General features: G+C 45.2%; 1 protein-coding gene across 1 annotated transcript in view; it reads left to right on the top strand.

Annotated features, from left to right (window-relative positions):
• Positions 1–20,058, top strand: part of LOC129861382 (constitutive coactivator of PPAR-gamma-like protein 2) — a 101,094-nt gene that overhangs the window by 14,068 nt on the left and 66,968 nt on the right. Inside the window, exons 3-6 of the mRNA XM_055932774.1 lie at positions 3,607–3,689; positions 3,758–3,886; positions 4,492–4,594; positions 4,909–4,976. Coding sequence (XP_055788749.1) covers positions 3,607–3,689; positions 3,758–3,886; positions 4,492–4,594; positions 4,909–4,976 — 383 coding nt within the window. The remainder of the gene's footprint in view (positions 1–3,606; positions 3,690–3,757; positions 3,887–4,491; positions 4,595–4,908; positions 4,977–20,058) is intronic.

The raw sequence follows: 20,058 nt of genomic DNA, 5'->3' as shown, positions 1-20,058 counted from the left end.
TATGGTGTTGAACGCTGAGCTGTAGTCAATGAATAGCATTCTCACATAGGGGTTCCTTTTGTCCAAGTGGGAAAGGGTGGAGTGCATCTGTGGATCTGTTGGGGTGGTATGCAAATTGGTGTGGGTCTAGGGTGTCCGGGAGGATGCTGTTGATGTGAGCCATGACCAGCCTTTCAAAGCACTTCATGGCTACAGACGTGAGTGCCATGGGGCGGTAGTCATTTAGGCAGGTTTCCTTCACGTCCTTGGGTACAGAGACTATGGTGGTCTGCTTGAAACATGTAGGTATTACAGTTTTGGTCAGGGAGAGGTTAAAAATGTCATTGAAGACACTTGCCAGTTGGTCCGCGCATGCTTTGAGTACACGTCCTGGTAATCCGTCCGGCCCAGCGGCTTTGAACGCAGACCTATATAAAGGTTTTGTTCACATCGGTACCGATAGCGTTATCACACAGTCATCCAGAACAGCTGGTGCTCTCATGCATGTGCTTCAGTATTGCTTGCCTCGAAGCGAGCATAAAAGGCATTTAGTTCGTCTGGTAGGCTCACATCACTGGACAGCTCGCGTCTGGGTTTCCCTTTGTCGTCCGTAATAGTTTTCAAGCCCTGCCACGTACGACGAGCATCAGAGCCGGTGTAGTAGGATTCCGGTGGTTCGTCTGAGGGCATAGCAGGTTGTCTTATAAGCGTCTGGATTAGTCTCCCGCTCCTTGAAAGCAGCAGCTTTAGTTTGATGCGGATGTTGCCTGTAATCCATGGCTTCTGGTTGGGATATGTACGTACAATCACTGTGGGGACGAGTCACTGGTACTTCCTGATTTTAATTTTTGCTTGTAAGCAGGAATCAGGAGGATAGAATTATGGTCAGATTTGCCAAATGTGGGGTGGGGGGGGGAGAGCTTTGCATCTCTGTGTGTGGAGTACAGGTTGTCTAGGATTCTGTTTTCTCTGGTTGCACACGTGACATGCTGGTAAAAATGTTGTAAAACTGATTTAAGTTTGCCTGCATTAAAGACCCCAGCCACTAGGAGCGCAGCTTCTGGGTGAGCATTTTCTTCTTTGCTTATGGCCTTATAGAGTTGGTTGAGAGCGGTCTTAGTTCCAGCTTCGTTTTGTGGTGGTAAATAGACAGCTAGGAATAATATAGATGAGAACTCTCTTGGTAGATAGTGTGGTCTACAGCTTATCATAGAGTACCTTATGATAAGCTGTACCTTATCTCAAGCGAGCAATACCTCGAGACTTCTTTCATATTAGACATCGCGCACCAGCTGTTATTGATAAATTCACACCCCCACCCCTCGTCTTACCAAACGTAGCTTCTTTGTTCTGCTGGTGCATGTAAATCCCGCTAGCGCTCTTGCCTTGTTCTTCGTTCAGCCACGTCTTGGTGAAACAGATGTTAGTTTTTAATGTCCCGTTGGTAGGATCATCTTAATCGTAGGTCATCAATTTTATTATCCAATGATTGCACGTTAGCAAGAAGAACGGATGGAAGTGGGAGTTTACTCGCTCGCCTCTGGATTCTCAGAAGGATGCCCGATCTGCGGCCCCTTTTCCTGCGTCTTTTCTTCGTGTATCTGGGCCTGTTCCAGTGAAGCAGTATATCCTTCTCGTCGGACTCGTTAAAGGTCTCTTCCAGTCCGTGTTGAGTAATCGCTGTTCTGATGTCCAGAAGTTGTTTTCGGTCATAAGAGACGGTGGTAGCAGCAACATTATGTACAAAATAAGTGAGAAAATAAGTTACGCAAAAACTAACAAAACAGCACAATTGGTTGGGAGAATGTAAAACATAAACCGTGTTCTTCGGCGCCATCTTGTATAAAAACACCAACCGTTTCTGAGTCAAGATCACCTCTGCAGTCAAAAGCCAAGCTGAGAGCTACTGCTCAGATTTATATATATATATTTTTTACATTAACCTCACACAAACAGTTTTGTAGGAATGAGGTTTGGGCAGTAGGCCTAATACATTATCACAGCATATGATTGGCCTGCCAATTTTGTTAATCAGACCATATTATATATAAACTCGCGCTTTGATAACAAAATAGATCAGTTGGTTTAGCACTTGAGGCACTGTGGAGCATAAATTAAAATATTTTCGCTTTTTATTTCACTGGACTGATGGTATCTGCATCTGATGGTCAAATCATGTCTATCTTCAGGTCGGAGTTCTAGAAAGATGCTAGAGTTTCCAACTTGGATTTCCGAGTTGGATGACTGTTCAACACGATTTTTCCCAGCCGCCTCTCACGGTCCCTGCTCTCTCCTTCCTTTCCACCTGATGGCGAAACTCGAGTCGCACTGCATCTGCCTCATGCGCACAGTCATGTTGTTCCTATGACCAAGGAAAGTTTGACATTTTCCTTAATGTTAAATTTGATACGACGAGCTGCTATTAATAATAAAACGCAGGGCTATCGATGCTTGGCCCGAGCAGAAGTACGGAAAATCACCATCGACCGGTTGGCGAGCGCTGGTATAGTGTGGCAGGCTTACAATGATGGCAAAAAACTATATTTGAGAGTTCGCTGACCCTGGTGCTAGAGAGGGTACGCAGCTGGAGGTTGACTGTTTGAAGGGGTACGGGACTATAAAAAGTTTGGGAACCACTGGTGTACAATATGCATAAAACACTATTCAACGGTTTGCAGTGAGGGACTTCCAATGTGTCTAGCCTACGAGAGGCTAGCTAGCTGAGCTAGAAAAACAAGTATTCAGTCAAGAGCTAGCTAGTTGTCTGTTCTGAAAGAGTTAGCTACAGACGTAGGATTAACAGCTCACCCTGCACTACCAGATCAAATGTAAATATTGCTGTCATGTCTACCTCTGATAAGCCCAGTAAAGCAATAAAAAAATCAAGAATTCCAGAAAAATTGTGAAAAAAATGCCCATATTAACATATTTAGCCAAAGAAGCAAGGTTCATGAAATTGTTAACTTGCTAGCAACAGAAAGCAGTCATATACTGGTTCTTTGACACTCACTTAGACAATTCCTTTCAAGATGTAGCTATATATGGTTGTAACATCTACAGAAGATACAGGAATGCCAATGGAGGTATTGCTGTTTATATTCCGGGTACTGATAGGCCAATGGAGGTATTGCTGTTTATATTCCGGGTACTGATAGGCCAATGGAGGTATTGCTGTTTATATTCCGGGTACTGATAGGCCAATGGAGGTATTGCTGTTTATATTCCGGGTACTGATAGGCCAATGGAGGTATTGCTGTTTATATTCCGGGTACTGATTTATTCTCCCATAAAGAAACGGCCTTAACTGTCCATGGATAGATGATGAATTGATAAACTGTATGGCTGAGAGGGATGAGGCTAAGGGAATGACATATGTCTGGCAACACAGCAGATTGGCAAAGATACAATACATTGACAAATGACTTAACAAAAATTACTATACTATGGAACAAGTATCAATTTAAAGAATGATAGTAAAAAGCTCTTGAGTAACTTAAATGAAATTCTAGGCAGAAAAGCTCCATCCTTCATTGATGCAGATCACCTTAACTTCCCTAAAATGTCTGTTCATCTTTAATCGATTAACCAAACACACCTTAATACCGGTCTCTTTCTCCCCCCCAATAGGGAACCATATTCTCCCTGATGAGGACCTGGCTGCCTTCCACTGGAGCCTTTTAGGACCACAACACCCCCTGGCCTCACTCAAGGTATAACCTCTGACCTCTAACCCCTCCACTGGAGTCTGACCACTGACCCCTGACCTCTATCCCTCTAGGTGCGTGCCCACCAGTTGGTGCTGCCTCCCTGTGAGGTGGTTATCAAGGCGGTGTCAGAGTACGTCTCCTCCATTAAAGACCTGGGGAACCTCGACGCTGTCGCCAGGGACGTCTTCAAACAATCACAGGTACACACTTAAATACTTTGTTTGGATCAAGAAATCACATGACTGTCCAGAAGGATTAAAATGTGTAGAGCCTGTGGTCTAGTGCTAATGTCCTTGCTCTAGACACATGTACTCTTCTCCCCACCGGAGACCGGGGTTCAATCCCCACTCCACCCTGTCTACCCCTCTGATTTCATTACTGTTTAAATAAGATGCATGGATACAGAAAGCACCTCCTCCATACAGCTAGACTGACCATACCAGCTGAAACAGAGCAGTACCTTCTCCTCCATACAGCTAGACTGACCATACCAGCTGAAACAGAGCAGTACCTTCTCCTCCATACAGCTAGACTGACCATACCAGCTGAAACAGAGCAGTACCTTCTCCTCCATACAGCTAGACTGACCATACCAGCTGAAACAGAGCAGTACCTTCTCCTCCATACAGCTAGACTGACCATACCAGCTGAAACAGAGCAGTACCCTGCTAGCTGCTTAGCCTTTGTCCTATGCAGGCTTGCAATCTGTAGGCCATGTACCTTAAGTAGAGACTGCCAAATATCAGTACCACTAGCTTTCTATCTTTCTGTCACCCCTCCTTTCTTTCTCTCACATTCTCTCTAGTCTCGTATGGAGGATAAGGTGGAGCGTTTTAAGAAGGCTGTGGAGTATTTCTCATCTGCCTCTAAACCCCGCCCACTCTCCATGGGACCCTCCCCCTACCTTTGTGAGTAACTCTGCCATTGGCTAAAGCCATCTTACTCCAACCTCTCCTCGGGGACCTCCAGCAGTTCCATGTATTTGGTCTATTCCAGAGATGGCACACCTGATTGAACTTGTCAACTAATGTTCCAGCACCTGACTAGTTGAATCAGCTGGTCCCAACAGCATCGAGATGTCTGTGGGTTCTTGAGTAGAGTACTGAGGCTAAGGCACCTGCCAGTCATATCTACCGTAGTCTGAAAACAAGTGCTTTTCCTCTGAAATCGTTAGGTTTGCTTAACTGGATGTGTCAATTTGTCTTTCTGTGTGTGGTGCCAGGGTTTGGTCCGGCTCCTTTTGGCAGTCTTCCTGGCCACATGGGGGCAATGCAGCCTGGAACGAACCAGGTAGGAGTCACATCTCTGATCCTTCAAAGTATTCATACACTTTTATTTATTCCTCGTTTAGTTGTTACAACCGAAGTTAAAAATTAATTAAAAAAATGTCTCACAGATCTACACACAATACCCCATAATGACAAAGTCAAAATAAGTTTATAGAAATGTTTGTTCATTTATTGAAAACAAAATACAGATAATGAATTTACATACATATTCACACCCCCTAGGCAATACTTTGTAGAAACAGCTTTCAGTCATCTTGGGTATATCAGCTTTGTACATGTGGATTTTCTCAAGCTATGTTAAATTAGATGGGGAGTGGCGGTGAACAGCAATCTTCAAGTCTTTCCACAGATTTTCAATTGGATTCAAGTCTGGGCTTTGGCTGGGCCATTCAAGGGCATGATCATTATTGTTCTGAAGCTGGTCCAGCATTGCTTTGGCTGTATGCTTGGGGTCATTGTCATGTTGGAACATACATCTTCGCCCCAGTCTAAGGTCGTTTGCACTCTGAAGCAAGTTGTCATCAAGGATTTGACTGTATTTGTCTCCATTCATTTTCCCCTCTATCTTTACCAGTCTATAAGTCCCTGACGCTGAAAAGCATCCCCATAGCATGATGCTGCCACCACCATACACGGTAGGGATGGTGTTAGACGGGTGACAGAAATAGCGCTTTGCATTGAGGCCGAAAAGTTATTTTTTTATTCAATTTTTGTCTTATCAGACCACAATCTTTCGCCTTATGCTTTAAGTCCTTCACATGCCTTCACATGACAGGCAGGCTGTCATGTGCCTTTTTCTCAGGAGTGGCTTCTGTCTGGCCACTCTCCACTTAAATCCTTCTGACAGGTTTTTTTTTCTATCTCAGCCAATGAACTCTGTCAGAGTGGTAATTGGGTTCTTGGTCATCTCCCTGACCAAGGTCCTTGCCCGTTTGGTCCGATAGCCAGCTCTAGGCAGTCTGGGTAGGAGCAACAACGACTCAGCTGTGAAATGGTAGGCCACACTAGCTCACAGAACGGGACCGTGTAGCACGTAAAAAATGGTCTGTCCTCGGTCACTGCCGAGTTCCAAACTGCAAAGCAACGTCAGCTTGTCAGTTCTGGAAGCAACGTCAGCACATTAACTGTTTGTCGGGAGCTTCATGAAATGGTTTTCCATGGCAGAGCAGCTGCACACAAGCCAATGATCACCATGCGCAATTCCAAGTGTTGGCTGGAGTGGTGTAAAGCGCACCGCCATTGGACTCTCTGGAGTGATGAATCACCGTTGGACTCCCCCGAGCAGTGGAAAGGCGTTCTCTGGAGTGATGAATCACGCATCACTATCTGGCAGTCGGACGGACCAGTCTGGGTTTGGGCTACCTGCCCCAATGCATAATGCCAACTAAAGTTTGGAGGAGGAATAATGGTCTGGGGCTGTTTTTCATGGTTTGGGCTAGGCCCCATAGTTCCAATGAAGGGAATTTGATTTGATTTTGATTTGAAATCTTAACACTACAGCATACAAAAACATTCTAGACAATTCTGTGCTTCCAACTTTGTGGCAACAGTTTGGGGAAGGCCTTTTCCTGTTTCAGCATGACAATGCCCCCGTGCACAAAGTGAGGTCCATACAGAAATAGTTTGTCGATCGTTGTGGAAGAACTTGACTGGCCTGCGCAGAGCCCTGAACTTAACCCCAATCGAACACCTTTGGGATGAATTGGAACGCGACCTGCGAGCCAGGCCTAATTTCCCAACATCCGTGCCGATCTCACTAATGCTCGTGGCTGAAGGGAAGCAAGTCCCTGCAGAAATGTTCCAACATCTAGTGAAAAACCTTCCCAGAAGAGTGGAGGCTGTTTATAACAGCAAAGGGGAACCAACTCCATGTTAATGCCTGTGATTTTGGAATGAGATGTTCGACGAGCAGGTGTCCCCACACTTTTGGTCATGTAGTGTATACGCCTCATCACAATTCTGTCTAGGAGCTCTATGGCCTTGGACTTGGACTTCATGGTATGGTTTCTGCTCTGACATGCACTGTCAACTGTGGGACCTTAACCTCTCTGGTACAAGTGGAACGCTAGCCAGTGAAATTGCAGGGCACCAAATTCAAAACAACAAATCTCAGAATTAAAATTCCTCAAACATACAAGTATTATACACCATTTTAAAGATAAACTTCTCGTTAATCCAGCCACAGTGTCTGATTTCAAAAAGGCTTTACGGCGAAAGCACACCTTGCGATTATGTTAGGTCAGCACCTAGTCACAGAAAACCATACAGCCATTTTCCAGCCAAGGAGAGGGCTCACAAAAGTCAGAAATAGCGATTTAATGAATTACTAACCTTTGATCTTCATCAGATGGCACTCATAGGACTTCATGTTACAGAATACATGTATGTTTTGTTCGATAAAGTTTATATTTATATCCAAAAATATCAGTTTGCATTGGCGCATTATGGTCAGAAATGCATTGTCTCAAACAAACATCCGGTGAAAGTGCAGAGAGCAAATCAAATAACAGAAATACTCATAAACATTGATAAAAGATACAAGTGTTAAACATACGAATAAAGATAAACTTCTCCTTAATGGAACCGCTGTGTCAGATTTCAAAGCACACTTTGCGATTATGTTAGGTCAACGCCTAGCTACAGAAACCCATACAGCCATTTTCCAGCCAAGAAGAGGGCTCACAAAAGTCAGAAATAGCATTAAAATGAATCACTTAACTTAGATCTTCATCTGGTGGCACTCCCAGGTCTCCATGTTAGACAATAAATGTTTGTTTTGTTCAATAATGTCCCTCTTTATGACCAAAAACATCCTTTCCAGTAATCCGAATCTACAAGTCCAGACAAAGTTTTTTTTTAAGTACAATAAAAGTGAGTAGAAACATGCCAAACGATGTTTAAAATCAATTCTCTGGTTGTTTTTGTCATAAATAATCAATAATATTTCAACCGGACAAAAGCTTCGTCAATAGGAAAGGACAAACAAAGGCGCGTTCCCGATCAGGCGCATAGCTGATGTCTGGCGATTTCCACTGGCCTCTCATTGAAAGTGCTGTGTATCCCTCATTTTTCAGAGTAAAAGCCTGAAACAATGCCTAAAGACTGGCCACATGTAGAGGAAGCCTTAGAGCTCGTGAACTGGAAAAACAGCCTTTCAAAATAATAGTACTTCCTGGTTGGATTTTCCTCTGGTTTTTGCCTGCCATATCAGTTCTGTTATACTCAGACATTATTTTAACAGTTTTGGAAACTTTAGAGTGTTTTCTATCCAAATCTACTAATTATATGCCTGAGTAGCAGGCAGTTTAATTTGGGCACGCTTTTTATCCAAAATCCCGAATGCTGCCCCCTACCCTAGTGAAGTTAAATAAACCTGTGTTTTTGTTTCTAAATAATGTCCAAACATTGGAATTGGCCACAGGTGGACTCCAAGTTGTATTGACATCTCAAGTATGATCAAAATAAATTGGATGCACCTGAGCTCAATTTCATATCAAAGGGGTGTGAATACTTATGTCAATTAGACTTCTGTTCATGGGGTTCTAATTTGAAAAATACTTTGTTAATTTACAATTTTACAGAGCTCTAAAATAGTATCATACACTGCAGTTGAAGAAAATGGGAAAGTAATTCAGCTTTGAAAGTTGTTAAACTTGTAACCACACTTTGGAGGATGTCCCTTGAACATTCGGGTACATGGACTGGAGAGCTCTTCTTTGTCTCCACCCATTCAGCATCGTTCACACCCTCTTAAGCCTGAGCCCCACACATCTCTTTAAGGATTCACATGTGAGGCCATGTGCTAAACAGAGTGAGTAGTGTAGTAAACAACCAAAGATTTCAAGACTTAAAGTAGTAGCCTACAATAAGGAAAGATTTCAGGTAAAACATCCTAATCTGACTAAGTCAGTTTCACAGAGAGACAGACAGACAAGAAAAAGTATGTGAACCCTTTGGAAATACCTTGATTTCTGCATAAATTGGTCATAAAATTTGATCTGATCTTCATCTAGGTCATAACAATGGACACAGTCTGCTGAAACTAATAACAAACACAATTATACGTTTTCATGTCTTTATTGAACACTGTGTAAACATTCACAGTGCAGGGTGGGAAAAGTATGTGAACCCTTGGATTTAACTGGTTGACCCTCCTTTGGCAGCAATACCTCAACCAAACCTTTTCTGTAATTGTGGATCAGACCTGCACAACGAATCAGGATCAGACCTGCACAACGAATCAGGATCAGACCTGCACAACGGTCAGGAGGAATATTGGACCATTCCTCTTTACAAAACTGTTTCAGTTCAGCAATATTCTTGGGATCTCTGGTGTGAACTGCTCTCTTGAGGTCATGCCACAGCATCTCAATCGGGTTGAGGTCACGACTCTGACTGGGCCACTCCAGAAGGTTGAGGTCAGGACTCTGACTGGGCCACTCCAGAAGGTTGAGGTCAGGACTCTGACTGGGCCACTCCAGAAGGTTGAGGTCAGGACTCTGACTGGGCCACTCCAGAAGGTTGAGGTCAGGACTCTGACTGGGCCACTCCAGAAGGTTGAGGTCAGGACTCTGACTGGGCCACTCCAGAAGGTTGAGGTCAGGACTCTGACTGGGCCACTCCAGAAGGTTGAGGTCAGGACTCTGACTGGGCCACTCCAGAAGGTTGAGGTCAGGACTCTGACTGGGCCACATCAGAGGGGGTTTTTTCTTCTGCTGAAGCCATTCTGTTGATTTACTTCTGTGTTTTGGGTCGTTGTCCTGTTGCATCACCCAACGTCTGTTCAGCTTCAATTGGAGGACAGAAAGCCTTACATTCTCCTGCAAAATGTCTTCATAAACTTAGCCAAATACATTTAAATTCAGTTTTTCACAATTCCTGAAAATTAATCCTAGTAAAAAATCCCTGTCTTAGATCAGTTAGGATCACCACTTTATTTTAAGAATGTGAAATGTCAGAATAATAGTAGAGTGATTTATTTCAGCTTTTATTTCTTTCATCACTTTCTCAGTGGGTCAGAAGTTTACATACACTCAATTAGTATTTTGTAGCATTGCCTTTAAATTGTTTAACTTGGGTCAAACGTTTCAGGTAGCCTTCCACAAGCTTCCCACAATAAGTTGGGTGAATTTTGGCCCATTCCTCCTGACAGAGCTGGTGTAACTGAGTCAGGTTTGTAGGCCTACTTGCTCGCACACGCTTTTTCAGTTCTGCCCACATATTTTCTATAGGATTGAGGTCAGGGCTTTGTGATGGCCACTCCAATACCTCGACTTTGTTGTCCTTAAGCCATTTTGCCACAACTTTGGAAGTATGCTTGGGGTCATTGTTCATTTGGAAGACCCATTTGCGACCAAGCTTTAACTTCCTGACTGATGTCTTGAGATCCACATAGTTTTCCTCCCTCATGATGCCATCTATTTTGTGAAGTGACCAGTCCCTCCTGCAGCAAAGCACCCCCACAACATGATGCTGCCACCCCCGTGCTTCACGGTTGGGATGGTGTTCTTCGGTTTGCAAGCCTCCCCCTTTTCCCTCCAAACATAACGATGGTCATTATGGCCTAACAGTTCTATTTTTGTTTCATCCGACCAGAGGACATTTCTCAAAAAAGTACGATCTTTGTCCCCATGTGCAGTTGCAAACCGTAGTCTGGCTTTTTTATGCCGGTTTTGGAGCAGTTGCTTCTTCCTTGCTGAGCGGCCTTTCAGGTTATGTTGATATCGTTTTACTGTGGATATAGATATTTTTGTACCTGTTTCCTCCAGCATCTTCACAAGGTCCTTTGCTGCTTTTCTGGGATTGATTTGCACTTTTCGCACCAAAGTACGATCATCTCTAGGGGACAGAACGCGTCTCCCTCCTGAGCGGTATGACGGCTGCGTGGTCCCATGGTGTTTTATACATGCGTACTATTGTTTGTACAGATTAACGTGTTACCTTCAGGCATTTGGAAATTGCTCCCAAGGATGAACCAGACTTGTGGAGGGCTACAATTTTTTTTTCTGGGGTCTTGGCTGATTTTATTTTGATTTTCCCATGATGTTAAGCAAAGAGGCACTGAGTTTGAAGGTAGGCCTTGAAATACATTCACAGGTACACCTCCAATTGACTCAGGCTAACTGACATCATTTATCTGAAGCCATAGCATTTTCTGGAATGTTCCAAGCTGTTTAAAGGCACAGTCAACTTAGTGTATGTAAACTTCTGACCCACTGGAATTGTGATACAGTGAATTATAAGTGTAAAACTGTCTGTAAACAATTGTTGGAAAAATTACTTGTCATGCACACAGATTAACCCTAACCAACTTAACAAAAATATAGTTTGTTAATAAGACATTTGTGGAGTGGTTGAAAAATGAGTTTTAATGACTCCAACCTAAGTGTATGTAAACTTCTGACTTCAACTGTATACTTGTGCTGGTGGGAACATGTCTTTGTTCAGGTGTCTGACCTGGGTGAATAAACTTGGTTTGAGCTCTGGGTCGTCTGTCAGTTTTTACCCTGTAGAACTTAACACTGCTAAATTAACTAGTGTAGCCCACAGCCATTTGGCATAGCCACACCCCAGGGCCTAACATATGGACAACTCAGAGTATGCTTTTCTGTTCTTCTGAAATAGACTACATTTTCTTCATATGTTTCTTTAGACCTGTCTAAAATAAATCATGGACTTATTGTGAAGGTGTAGGCTATATTATATGGGACACTGTAAAGTCCATGTTGAATAAGAGCACCTCCTCCCAGCTGCCTACTGCATTGAGGCTAGGAAACACTTATCACTGATAAATCCACTATAATTGAGAATTTCAATAAGCATTTTTCTACAGCTGGCCATGCTTTCCACCTGGCTTCCCCTACCCCGGTCAACAGCACTGCACCCCTCACTGCAACTTGCCCAAGCCTCCCCATTTTTCCTTCACCCAAATCCAGATAGCTGATGTTCTAAAAGTTCTGCAAAATCTGGACCCCTACAAATCAACCGGGCTAGACAATCTGGACCCTCTCTTCCTAAAATTATCCGCCGACATTGTTGCAACCCCTATTACTAGCCTGTTCAACCTCTCTTTCGTATCGTCTGAGATTACATTTACATTTAAGTCATTTAGCAGACGCTCTTATCCAGAGCGACTTACAAGTTGGTGCATTCACCTTATGATATCCAGTGGAACAACCACTTTACAATAGTGCATCTAACTCTTTTAAGGGGGGGGGGGGGGGGGGGTTAGAAGGATTACTTTATCCTATCCTAGGTATTCCTTAAAGAGGTGGTGTTTCAGGTGTTTCCGGAAGGTGGTGATTGACTCCGCTGTCCTGGCGTCGTGGGGGAGTTTGTTCCACCATTGGGGTGCCAGAGCAGGGAACAGTTTTGACTGGGCTGAGCGGGAGCTGTACTTCCTCAGAGGTAGGGAGGCGAGCAGGCCAGAGGTGGATGAACGCAGTGCCCTTGTTTGGGTGTAGGGCCTGATCAGAGCCTGAAGGTACGGAGGTGCCGTTCCCCTCACAGCTCCGTAGGCAAGCACCAAGGTCTTGTAGCGGATGCGAGCTTCAACTGGAAGCCAGTGGAGAGAGCGGAGAAGCGGGGTGACGTGAGAGAACTTGGGAAGGTTGAACACCAGACGGGCTGCGGCGTTCTGGATGAGTTGTAGGGGTTTAATGGCACAGGCAGGGAGCCCAGCCAACAGCGAGTTGCAGTAGTCCAGACGGGAGATGACAAGTGCCTGGATTAGGACCTGCGCCGCTTCCTGTGTGAGGCAGGGTCGTACTCTGCGGATGTTGTAGAGCATGAACCTACAGGAACGGGCCACCGCCTTGATGTTAGTTGAGAACGACAGGGTGTTGTCCAGGATCACGCCAAGGTTCTTAGCACTCTGGGAGGAGGACACAATGGAGTTGTCAACCGTGATGGCGAGATCATGGAACGGGCAGTCCTTCCCCGGGAGGAAGAGCAGCTCCGTCTTGCCGAGGTTCAGCTTGAGGTGGTGATCCGTCATCCACACTGATATGTCTGCCAGACATGCAGAGATGCGATTCGCCACCTGGTTATCAGAAGGGGGAAAGGAGAAGATTAATTGTGTGTTGTCTGCATAGCAATGATAGGAGAGACCATGTGAGGATATGACAGAGCCAAGTGACTTGGTGTATAGCGAGAATAGGAGAGGGCCTAGAACAGAGCCCTGGGGGACACCAGTGGTGAGAGCACGTGGTGCGGAGACAGATTCTCGCCACGCCACCTGGTAGGAGCGACCTGTCAGGTAGGACGCAATCCAAGCGTGGGCCGCGCGGAGATGCCCAACTCGGAGAGGGTGGAGAGGAGGATCTGAAGGTTCACAGTATCAAAGGCAGCCGATAGGTCTAGAAGGATGAGAGCAGAGGAGAGAGAGTTAGCTTTAGCAGTGCGGAGCGCCTCCGTGATACAGAGAAGAGCAGTCTCAGTTGAGTGACTAGTCTTGAAACCTGACTGATTTGGATCAAGAAGGTCATTCTGAGAGAGATAGCAGGAGAGCTGGCCAAGGACGGCACGTTCAAGAGTTTTGGAGAGAAAAGAAAGAAGGGATACTGGTCTGTAGTTGTTGACATCGGAGGGATCGAGTGCAGGTTTTTTCAGCAGGGGTGCAACTCTCGCTCTATTGAAGGCGGAAGGGACGTAGCCAGCGGTCAAGGATGAGTTGATGAACGAGGTGAGGTAAGGGAGAAGGTCTCCGGAAATGGCCTGGAGAAGAGAGGAGGGGATAGGGTCAAGCGGGCAGGTTGTTGGGCGGCCGGCCGTCACAAGACGCGAGATTTCATCTGGAGAGAGGGGAGAAAGAGGTCAAAGCACAGGGTAGGGCAGTGTGAGCAGAACCAGCGGTGTCGTTTGACTTAGCAAACGAGGATCGGATGTCGTCGTCCTTCTTTTCAAAATGGTTGACGAAGTCATCCGCAGAGAGGGGGGAGGGGGAGGAGGATTCAGGAGGGAGGAGAAGGTGGCAAAGAGCTTCCTAGGGTTAGAGGCAGATGCTTGGAATTTAGAGTGGTAGAAAGTGGCTTTAGCAGCAGAGACAGAAGAGGAGAATGTAGAGAGGAGGGAGTGAAAGGATGCCAGGTCCGCAGGGAGGCGAGTTTTCCCTCATTTCCGCTCGGCTGCTCGGAGCCCTGTTCTGTGAGCTCGCAATGAGTCGTCGAGCCACGGAGCAGGAGGGGAGGACCGAGCCGGCCTGGAGGATAGGGGACATAGAGAGTTAAAGGATGCAGAAAGGGAGGAGAGGAGGGTTGAGGAGGCAGAATCAGGAGATAGGTTGGAGAAGGTTTGAGCAGAGGGAAGAGATGATAGGATGGAAGAGGAGAGAGTAGCGGGGGAGAGAGAGCGAAGGTTGGGACGGCGCGATACCATCCGAGTAGGGGCAGTGTGGGAAGTGTTGGATGAGAGCGAGAGGGAAAAGGATACAAGGTAGTGGTCGGAGACTTGGAGAGGAGTTGCAATGAGATTAGTGGAAGAACAGCATCTAGTAAAGATGAGGTCAAGCGTATTGCCTGCCTTGTGAGTAGGGGGGGAAGGTTAGAGGGTGAGGTCAAAAGAGGAGAGGAGTGGAAAGAAGGAGGCAGAGAGGAATGAGTCAAAGGTAGACGTGGGGAGGTTAGAGGTTAAAGTCACCCAGTACTGTGAGAGGTGAGCCATCCTCAGGAAAGGAACTTATCAAGGCGTCAAGCTCATTGATGAACTCTCCAAGGGAACCTGGGGGGCGATAAATGATAAGGATGTTAAGCTTGAAAGGGCTGGTAACTGTGACAGCATGGAATTCAAAGGAGGCGATAGACAGATGGGTCAGGGGAGAAAGAGAGAATGTCCACTTGGGAGAGATGAGGATCCCAGTGCCACTACCCCGCTGACCAGAAGCTCTCGGGGTGTGCGAGAACACGTGGGCAGACGAGGAGAGAGCAGTAGGAGTAGCAGTGTTATCTGTGGTAATCCATGTTTCCGTCAGTGCCAAGAAGTCGATGGACTGGAGGGAAGCATAGGCTGAGATGAACTCTGCCTTGTTGGCCGCAGATCGACAGTTCCAGAGGCTGCCGGAGACCTGGAACTCCACGTGGGTCGTGCGCGCTGGGACCACCAGGTTAGAGTGGCGGCGGTGTGAGAGGAGAGAAGAGGGATAGACAGACACATAGTTGACAGGCTACAGAAGAGGCTACGCTAATGCAAAGGAGATTGGAATTACAAGTGGACTACACGTCTCGAATGTTCAGAAAGTTAAGCTACGTTGCAAAAAATCTTATTGACTAAAATGATAGTGCTGCTGGCTGGTGGAGTAGGCTAGCTAGCAGTGGCTGCGTTGTTGACTTAGTTTGAAAGTGTAGCTGGCTAGGTAGCCTCGGTAACTGGCTAGGTAACCTTGACAATTACTCTAAACTACACAATTATCTTGGATACAAAGACAGCAAAGACAACTATGTAGCTAGCTAACACTACACTAATCAAGTCGTTCCGTTGTAATGTAATAGTTTCTACAGTGCTGCAATTCGGTAGACGGTAGACGTTGGCTAGCTGCTGGCTTGCTAGCAGTGTTGCCTACGTTAGGACGAAAATAGCTGGCTAGCTAACCTCGGTAATTATGATAATTACTCTAAACTACACAATTACCTTGGATACAAAGACAGCAACGACAACTATGTAGCTAGCTAACACTACACTAATCAAGTCGTTCCGTTGTAATGTAGAAACTAATGTAATAGTTTCTACAGTGCTGCTATTCGGTAGACGGTAGACGTTGGCTAGCTAGCAGTGTTGACTAGGACGAAAATAGCTGACTAGCTAACCTCGGTAATTACGATAATTACTCTAAACCACACAATTATCCTTGATACAGAGACGGCTATGTAGCTAGCTAAGATCAGACAAGTCAAACCGTTGTACTGTAATGAAATGTAATACTACCTGCGGAGCGAAATGCGAAATCCCCAAAGATCCCCAAAGACTTTCAACCTGCTGCTGTCATATCCCTCTTCAAAGGGGAGACACTCTAGAACCAAACTGCTACAGACCTACAGTGGGGAGAAGTATTTGATACACTGCCGATTTTGCAGGTTTTCCTACTTACAAAGCATGTAGAGGTCTGTAATTTGTATCATAGGTACACTTCAACTGTGAGAGACGGAATCTAAAACAAAAATCCAGAAAATCACATTGTATGATTTTTAAGTAATTAATTTGCATTTTATAGCATGACATAAGTATTTGATACATCAGAAAAGCAGAACTTAATATTTGGTACAGAAACCTTTGTTTGCAATTACAGAGATCATACGTTTCCTGTCGTTCTTGACCAGGTTTGCACACACTGCAGCAGGGATTTTGGCCCACTCCTCCATACAGACCTTCTCCAGATCCTTCAGGTTTCGGGGCTGTCACTGGGCAATACGGACTGTCAGCTCCCTCCAAAGATTATCTATTGGGTTCAGGTCTGGAGACTGGCTAGGCCACTCCAGGACCTTGAGATGCTTCTTACGGAGCCACTCCTTAGTTGCCCTGGCTGTGTGTTTCGGGTCGTTGTCATGCTGGAAGACCCAGCCACGACCCATCTTCAATGCTCTTACTGAGGGAAGGAGGTTGTTGGCCAAGATCTTGCGATACATGGCCCCATCCATCCTCCCCTCAATACGGTGCAGTCGTCCTGTCCCCTTTGCAGAAAAGCATCCCCAAAGAATGATGTTTCCACCTCCATGCTTCACGGTTTGGATGGTGTTCTTGGGGTTCTTCCTCCAAACACGGCGAGTGGAGTTTAGACCAAGAAGCTCTATTTTTGTCTCATCAGACCACATGACCTTCTCCCATTCCTGGTAAACCCAGGGAGTTCTTTCAGAACAGGGCAGAACGCTTCAGGAAGCAGTGCTTTGACAGTGGACAAGTAAGTCAGCTAGCAAGACATTGTTGTCACTTAATAACAGGTGATGATCAGCAGAAATAAGGGAGTACTATCTCTCCTAGTAGTGTTTCTCTTTCAAACAATCCCCTTGTACACAGCTAGTAGCTAGCTAGCTAATGTTAGCCATAGCTAGCTAGCTAATGTTAGCCATAGCTAGCTAGCTAATGTTAGCCATAGTAACAGTACATATGAAGATGTACAAACAGCCCTACTGTACATTTTACTGTATAAATGTTTGTTGAAAACAAGTCTGTTGGAGCTGTTAAAATACAAGTTTTTTTTTTTTCTGAACTGGAATAAACTAATTGAAGTAAGATGCTTTTTGAGGCAAACACTCTCACACAGTTCTGGGAAGCTCATCTACAGCAGGAAACGGCCTCCTGCCTGACTGAGAAAGCAGTAGATGTTCTGATCCAGTTTGGCACCACATAACCTATGTGAGTCAGGGTTTTCAACTCTACTTAAACAACAAGTACAGAAACAGACTCAATACTGGACATGACCTGAGGGTTGCACTGTCTCAAACTGAGCCCAGAATAGACATGCTTGTTGAAAAGTTCAACCAGCCACACACCTCATTAGGACTGTGTTCTGTTATACATCTGTGTGATGTGATCAAACCGTTTTTTTCTAGTTCAGAATGTAAATCATTTGTGGTATTTTAACAGCAACAATTCGAACCTAGACAGATATGTCAGTGTTTTTAATGGGGGAAAATAAACATGAATGGCTATATACAGTATATGGGTATTACATTGCCCTTATGTCAGCCTAAAACAAATAACATTGTAATGTACCATAGTGTAACGACCCTGGGTTTATAAGCGTGGAAATCGACTCTGCCGCTTGAGCATGCTTTTGCGGCACGGTCGATAGCGCGCCGGACCTCGGGCTAGGAGGTCGAGGGTTCGAGACCTGCTCCCTGCTGTTTCATTACAATATTTATGTATAGTTGCATGTTTTCATAAGCTTGGGTCCTATAAAAACACACATTTGTATTTGGGTCCCAGGCTGAAAAAGTTTAAGAATCCCTGAGCTAAGTGGGTCACTGTTGTCTACACATGTTCATGTAATACTATAGATGGCTGTAATCACCCCCCAGACACACCTGGCTAACTTGATGGGTCATGTAATCATCTGGTGGTCTTTTGTTTAAACATGTAGCTAGCTAGGTAGCTAGCTAGCTAAACAATGAACCAGGTATAGCTAAAGGTAGCTAAAGCTAACCAACTAGGTTCAATGTTAGCTGGCAAATATTTAGGCTATAAATATCAATGAAAATGGATATCTGATTAGAATAATGTTACTACACAGATCATACATGTAACTTTAGCGTGTCAGCAAGCTAATGTTCTCCAGCTGGCTAACAGCTTTAACTTGCAGTGAAAATGACTTTCTGACTGAATTGGATGAACTCTTCACAACAGACTGGAACCATTTAACTCCGTTCTGTTTGTAGCTACGTCTTGTTTGGCCGGCGTTGCCAAGTCACTATGTTTCACGCTGACCATGGCGTGTGCAGAAAGTAACCCACCACAACTTTTTCCAAATCAAATTTTATTTGTCACATGCGGCAAATACAACAGGCATTGTAAAAAGTGTTTACAAAAAATAAACTGAAAACAAAAAAAATCCCATAAAATAACAGTAGCGAGGCTATATACAGGGGGTACCGGTACAGAGTCAATGTGGAGGCTATATACAGGGTATTACGGTACAGAGTCAATGTGGATGCTATATACAGGGGGTACCGGTACAGAGTCAATGTGGAGGCTATATACAGGGGGTACCGGTACAGAGTCAATGTGGAGGCTATATACAGGGGGTACATTGACTCTGTACCGTAAAACCCTGTATATAGCCTCCACATTGACTCTGTACCGGTACCCCCTGTATATAGCCTCGCTACTGTTATTTTATGGGATTTTTTTTGTTTTCAGTTTATTTTTTGTAAACACTTTTTACAATGCCTGTTGTATTTGCCGCATGTGACAAATAAAATTTGATTTGGAAAAAGTTGTGGTGGGTTACTTTCTGCACACGCCATGGTCAGCGTGAAACATAGTGACTTGGCAACACCGGCCAAACAAGACTTGCCATAAAAATTGCCATAGACTCCAGCTGCCCTAGTCATAGACTGTGCTCTCTGCTACCGCACAGCAAGCGGTACTGGAGAACCAAGTCTAGGTCCAAACAGCTTCTACCCCCAAGCCATAAGACTCCTGACCAGCTAATAAAATGGCTACCCGGACTATTTGCAGTGTCCCCAACCCCAATTGTTTTACACTGCTGCTACTCTGTTTATTACCCATGCATAGTCACTTTACGCCTACCTACATATTACCGCAATTACGTCGACTCTACCGGTACCCCCTGTATATAGCCTCCACATTGACTCTGTACCGGTACCCCCTGTATATAGCCTCCACATTGACTCTGTACCGGTACCCCCTGTATATAGCCTCCACATTGACTCTGTACCGGTACCCCCTGTATATAGCATCCACATTGACTCTGTACCGTAATACCCTGTATATAGCCTCCACATTGACTCTGTACCAGTACCCCCTGTATATAGCCTCCACATTGACTCTGTACCGGTACCCCCTGGCTATATACAGGGGGTACCGGTACAGAGTCAATGTGGAGCCTATATACAGGGGGTACCGGTACAGAGTCAATGTGGAGGCTATATACAGGGGGTACCGGTACAGAGTCAATGTGGAGGCTATATACAGGGGGTACCGGTACAGAGTCAATGTGGAGGCTATATACAGGGGGTACAGGTACAGAGTCAATGTGGAGGCTACATACAGGGGGTACCGGTACAGAGTCAATGTGGAGGCTATATACAGGGGGTACTGGTACAGAGTCAATGTGGAGGCTATATACAGGGGGTACTGGTACAGAGTCAATGTGGAGGCTATATACAGGGTATTACGGTACAGAGTCAATGTGGAGGCTATATACAGGGGGTACCGGTACAGAGTCAATGTGGAGGCTATATACAGGGGGTACCGGTACAGAGTCAATGTGGAGGCTATATACAGGGGGTACCGGTACAGAGTCAATGTGGAGGCTATATACAGGGGGTACCGGTAGAGTCGACGTAATTGCGGTAATATGTAGGTAGGCGTAAAGTGACTATGCATGGGTAATAAACAGAGTAGCAGCAGTG

This window comes from Salvelinus fontinalis, chromosome 8 (genome assembly GCF_029448725.1).
Source record: "Salvelinus fontinalis isolate EN_2023a chromosome 8, ASM2944872v1, whole genome shotgun sequence".
Taxonomy (NCBI): domain Eukaryota; kingdom Metazoa; phylum Chordata; class Actinopteri; order Salmoniformes; family Salmonidae; genus Salvelinus; species Salvelinus fontinalis.
Note: the sequence above shows the minus strand (reverse complement) of the source record. Positions and strands in the feature narration are given on the sequence as shown.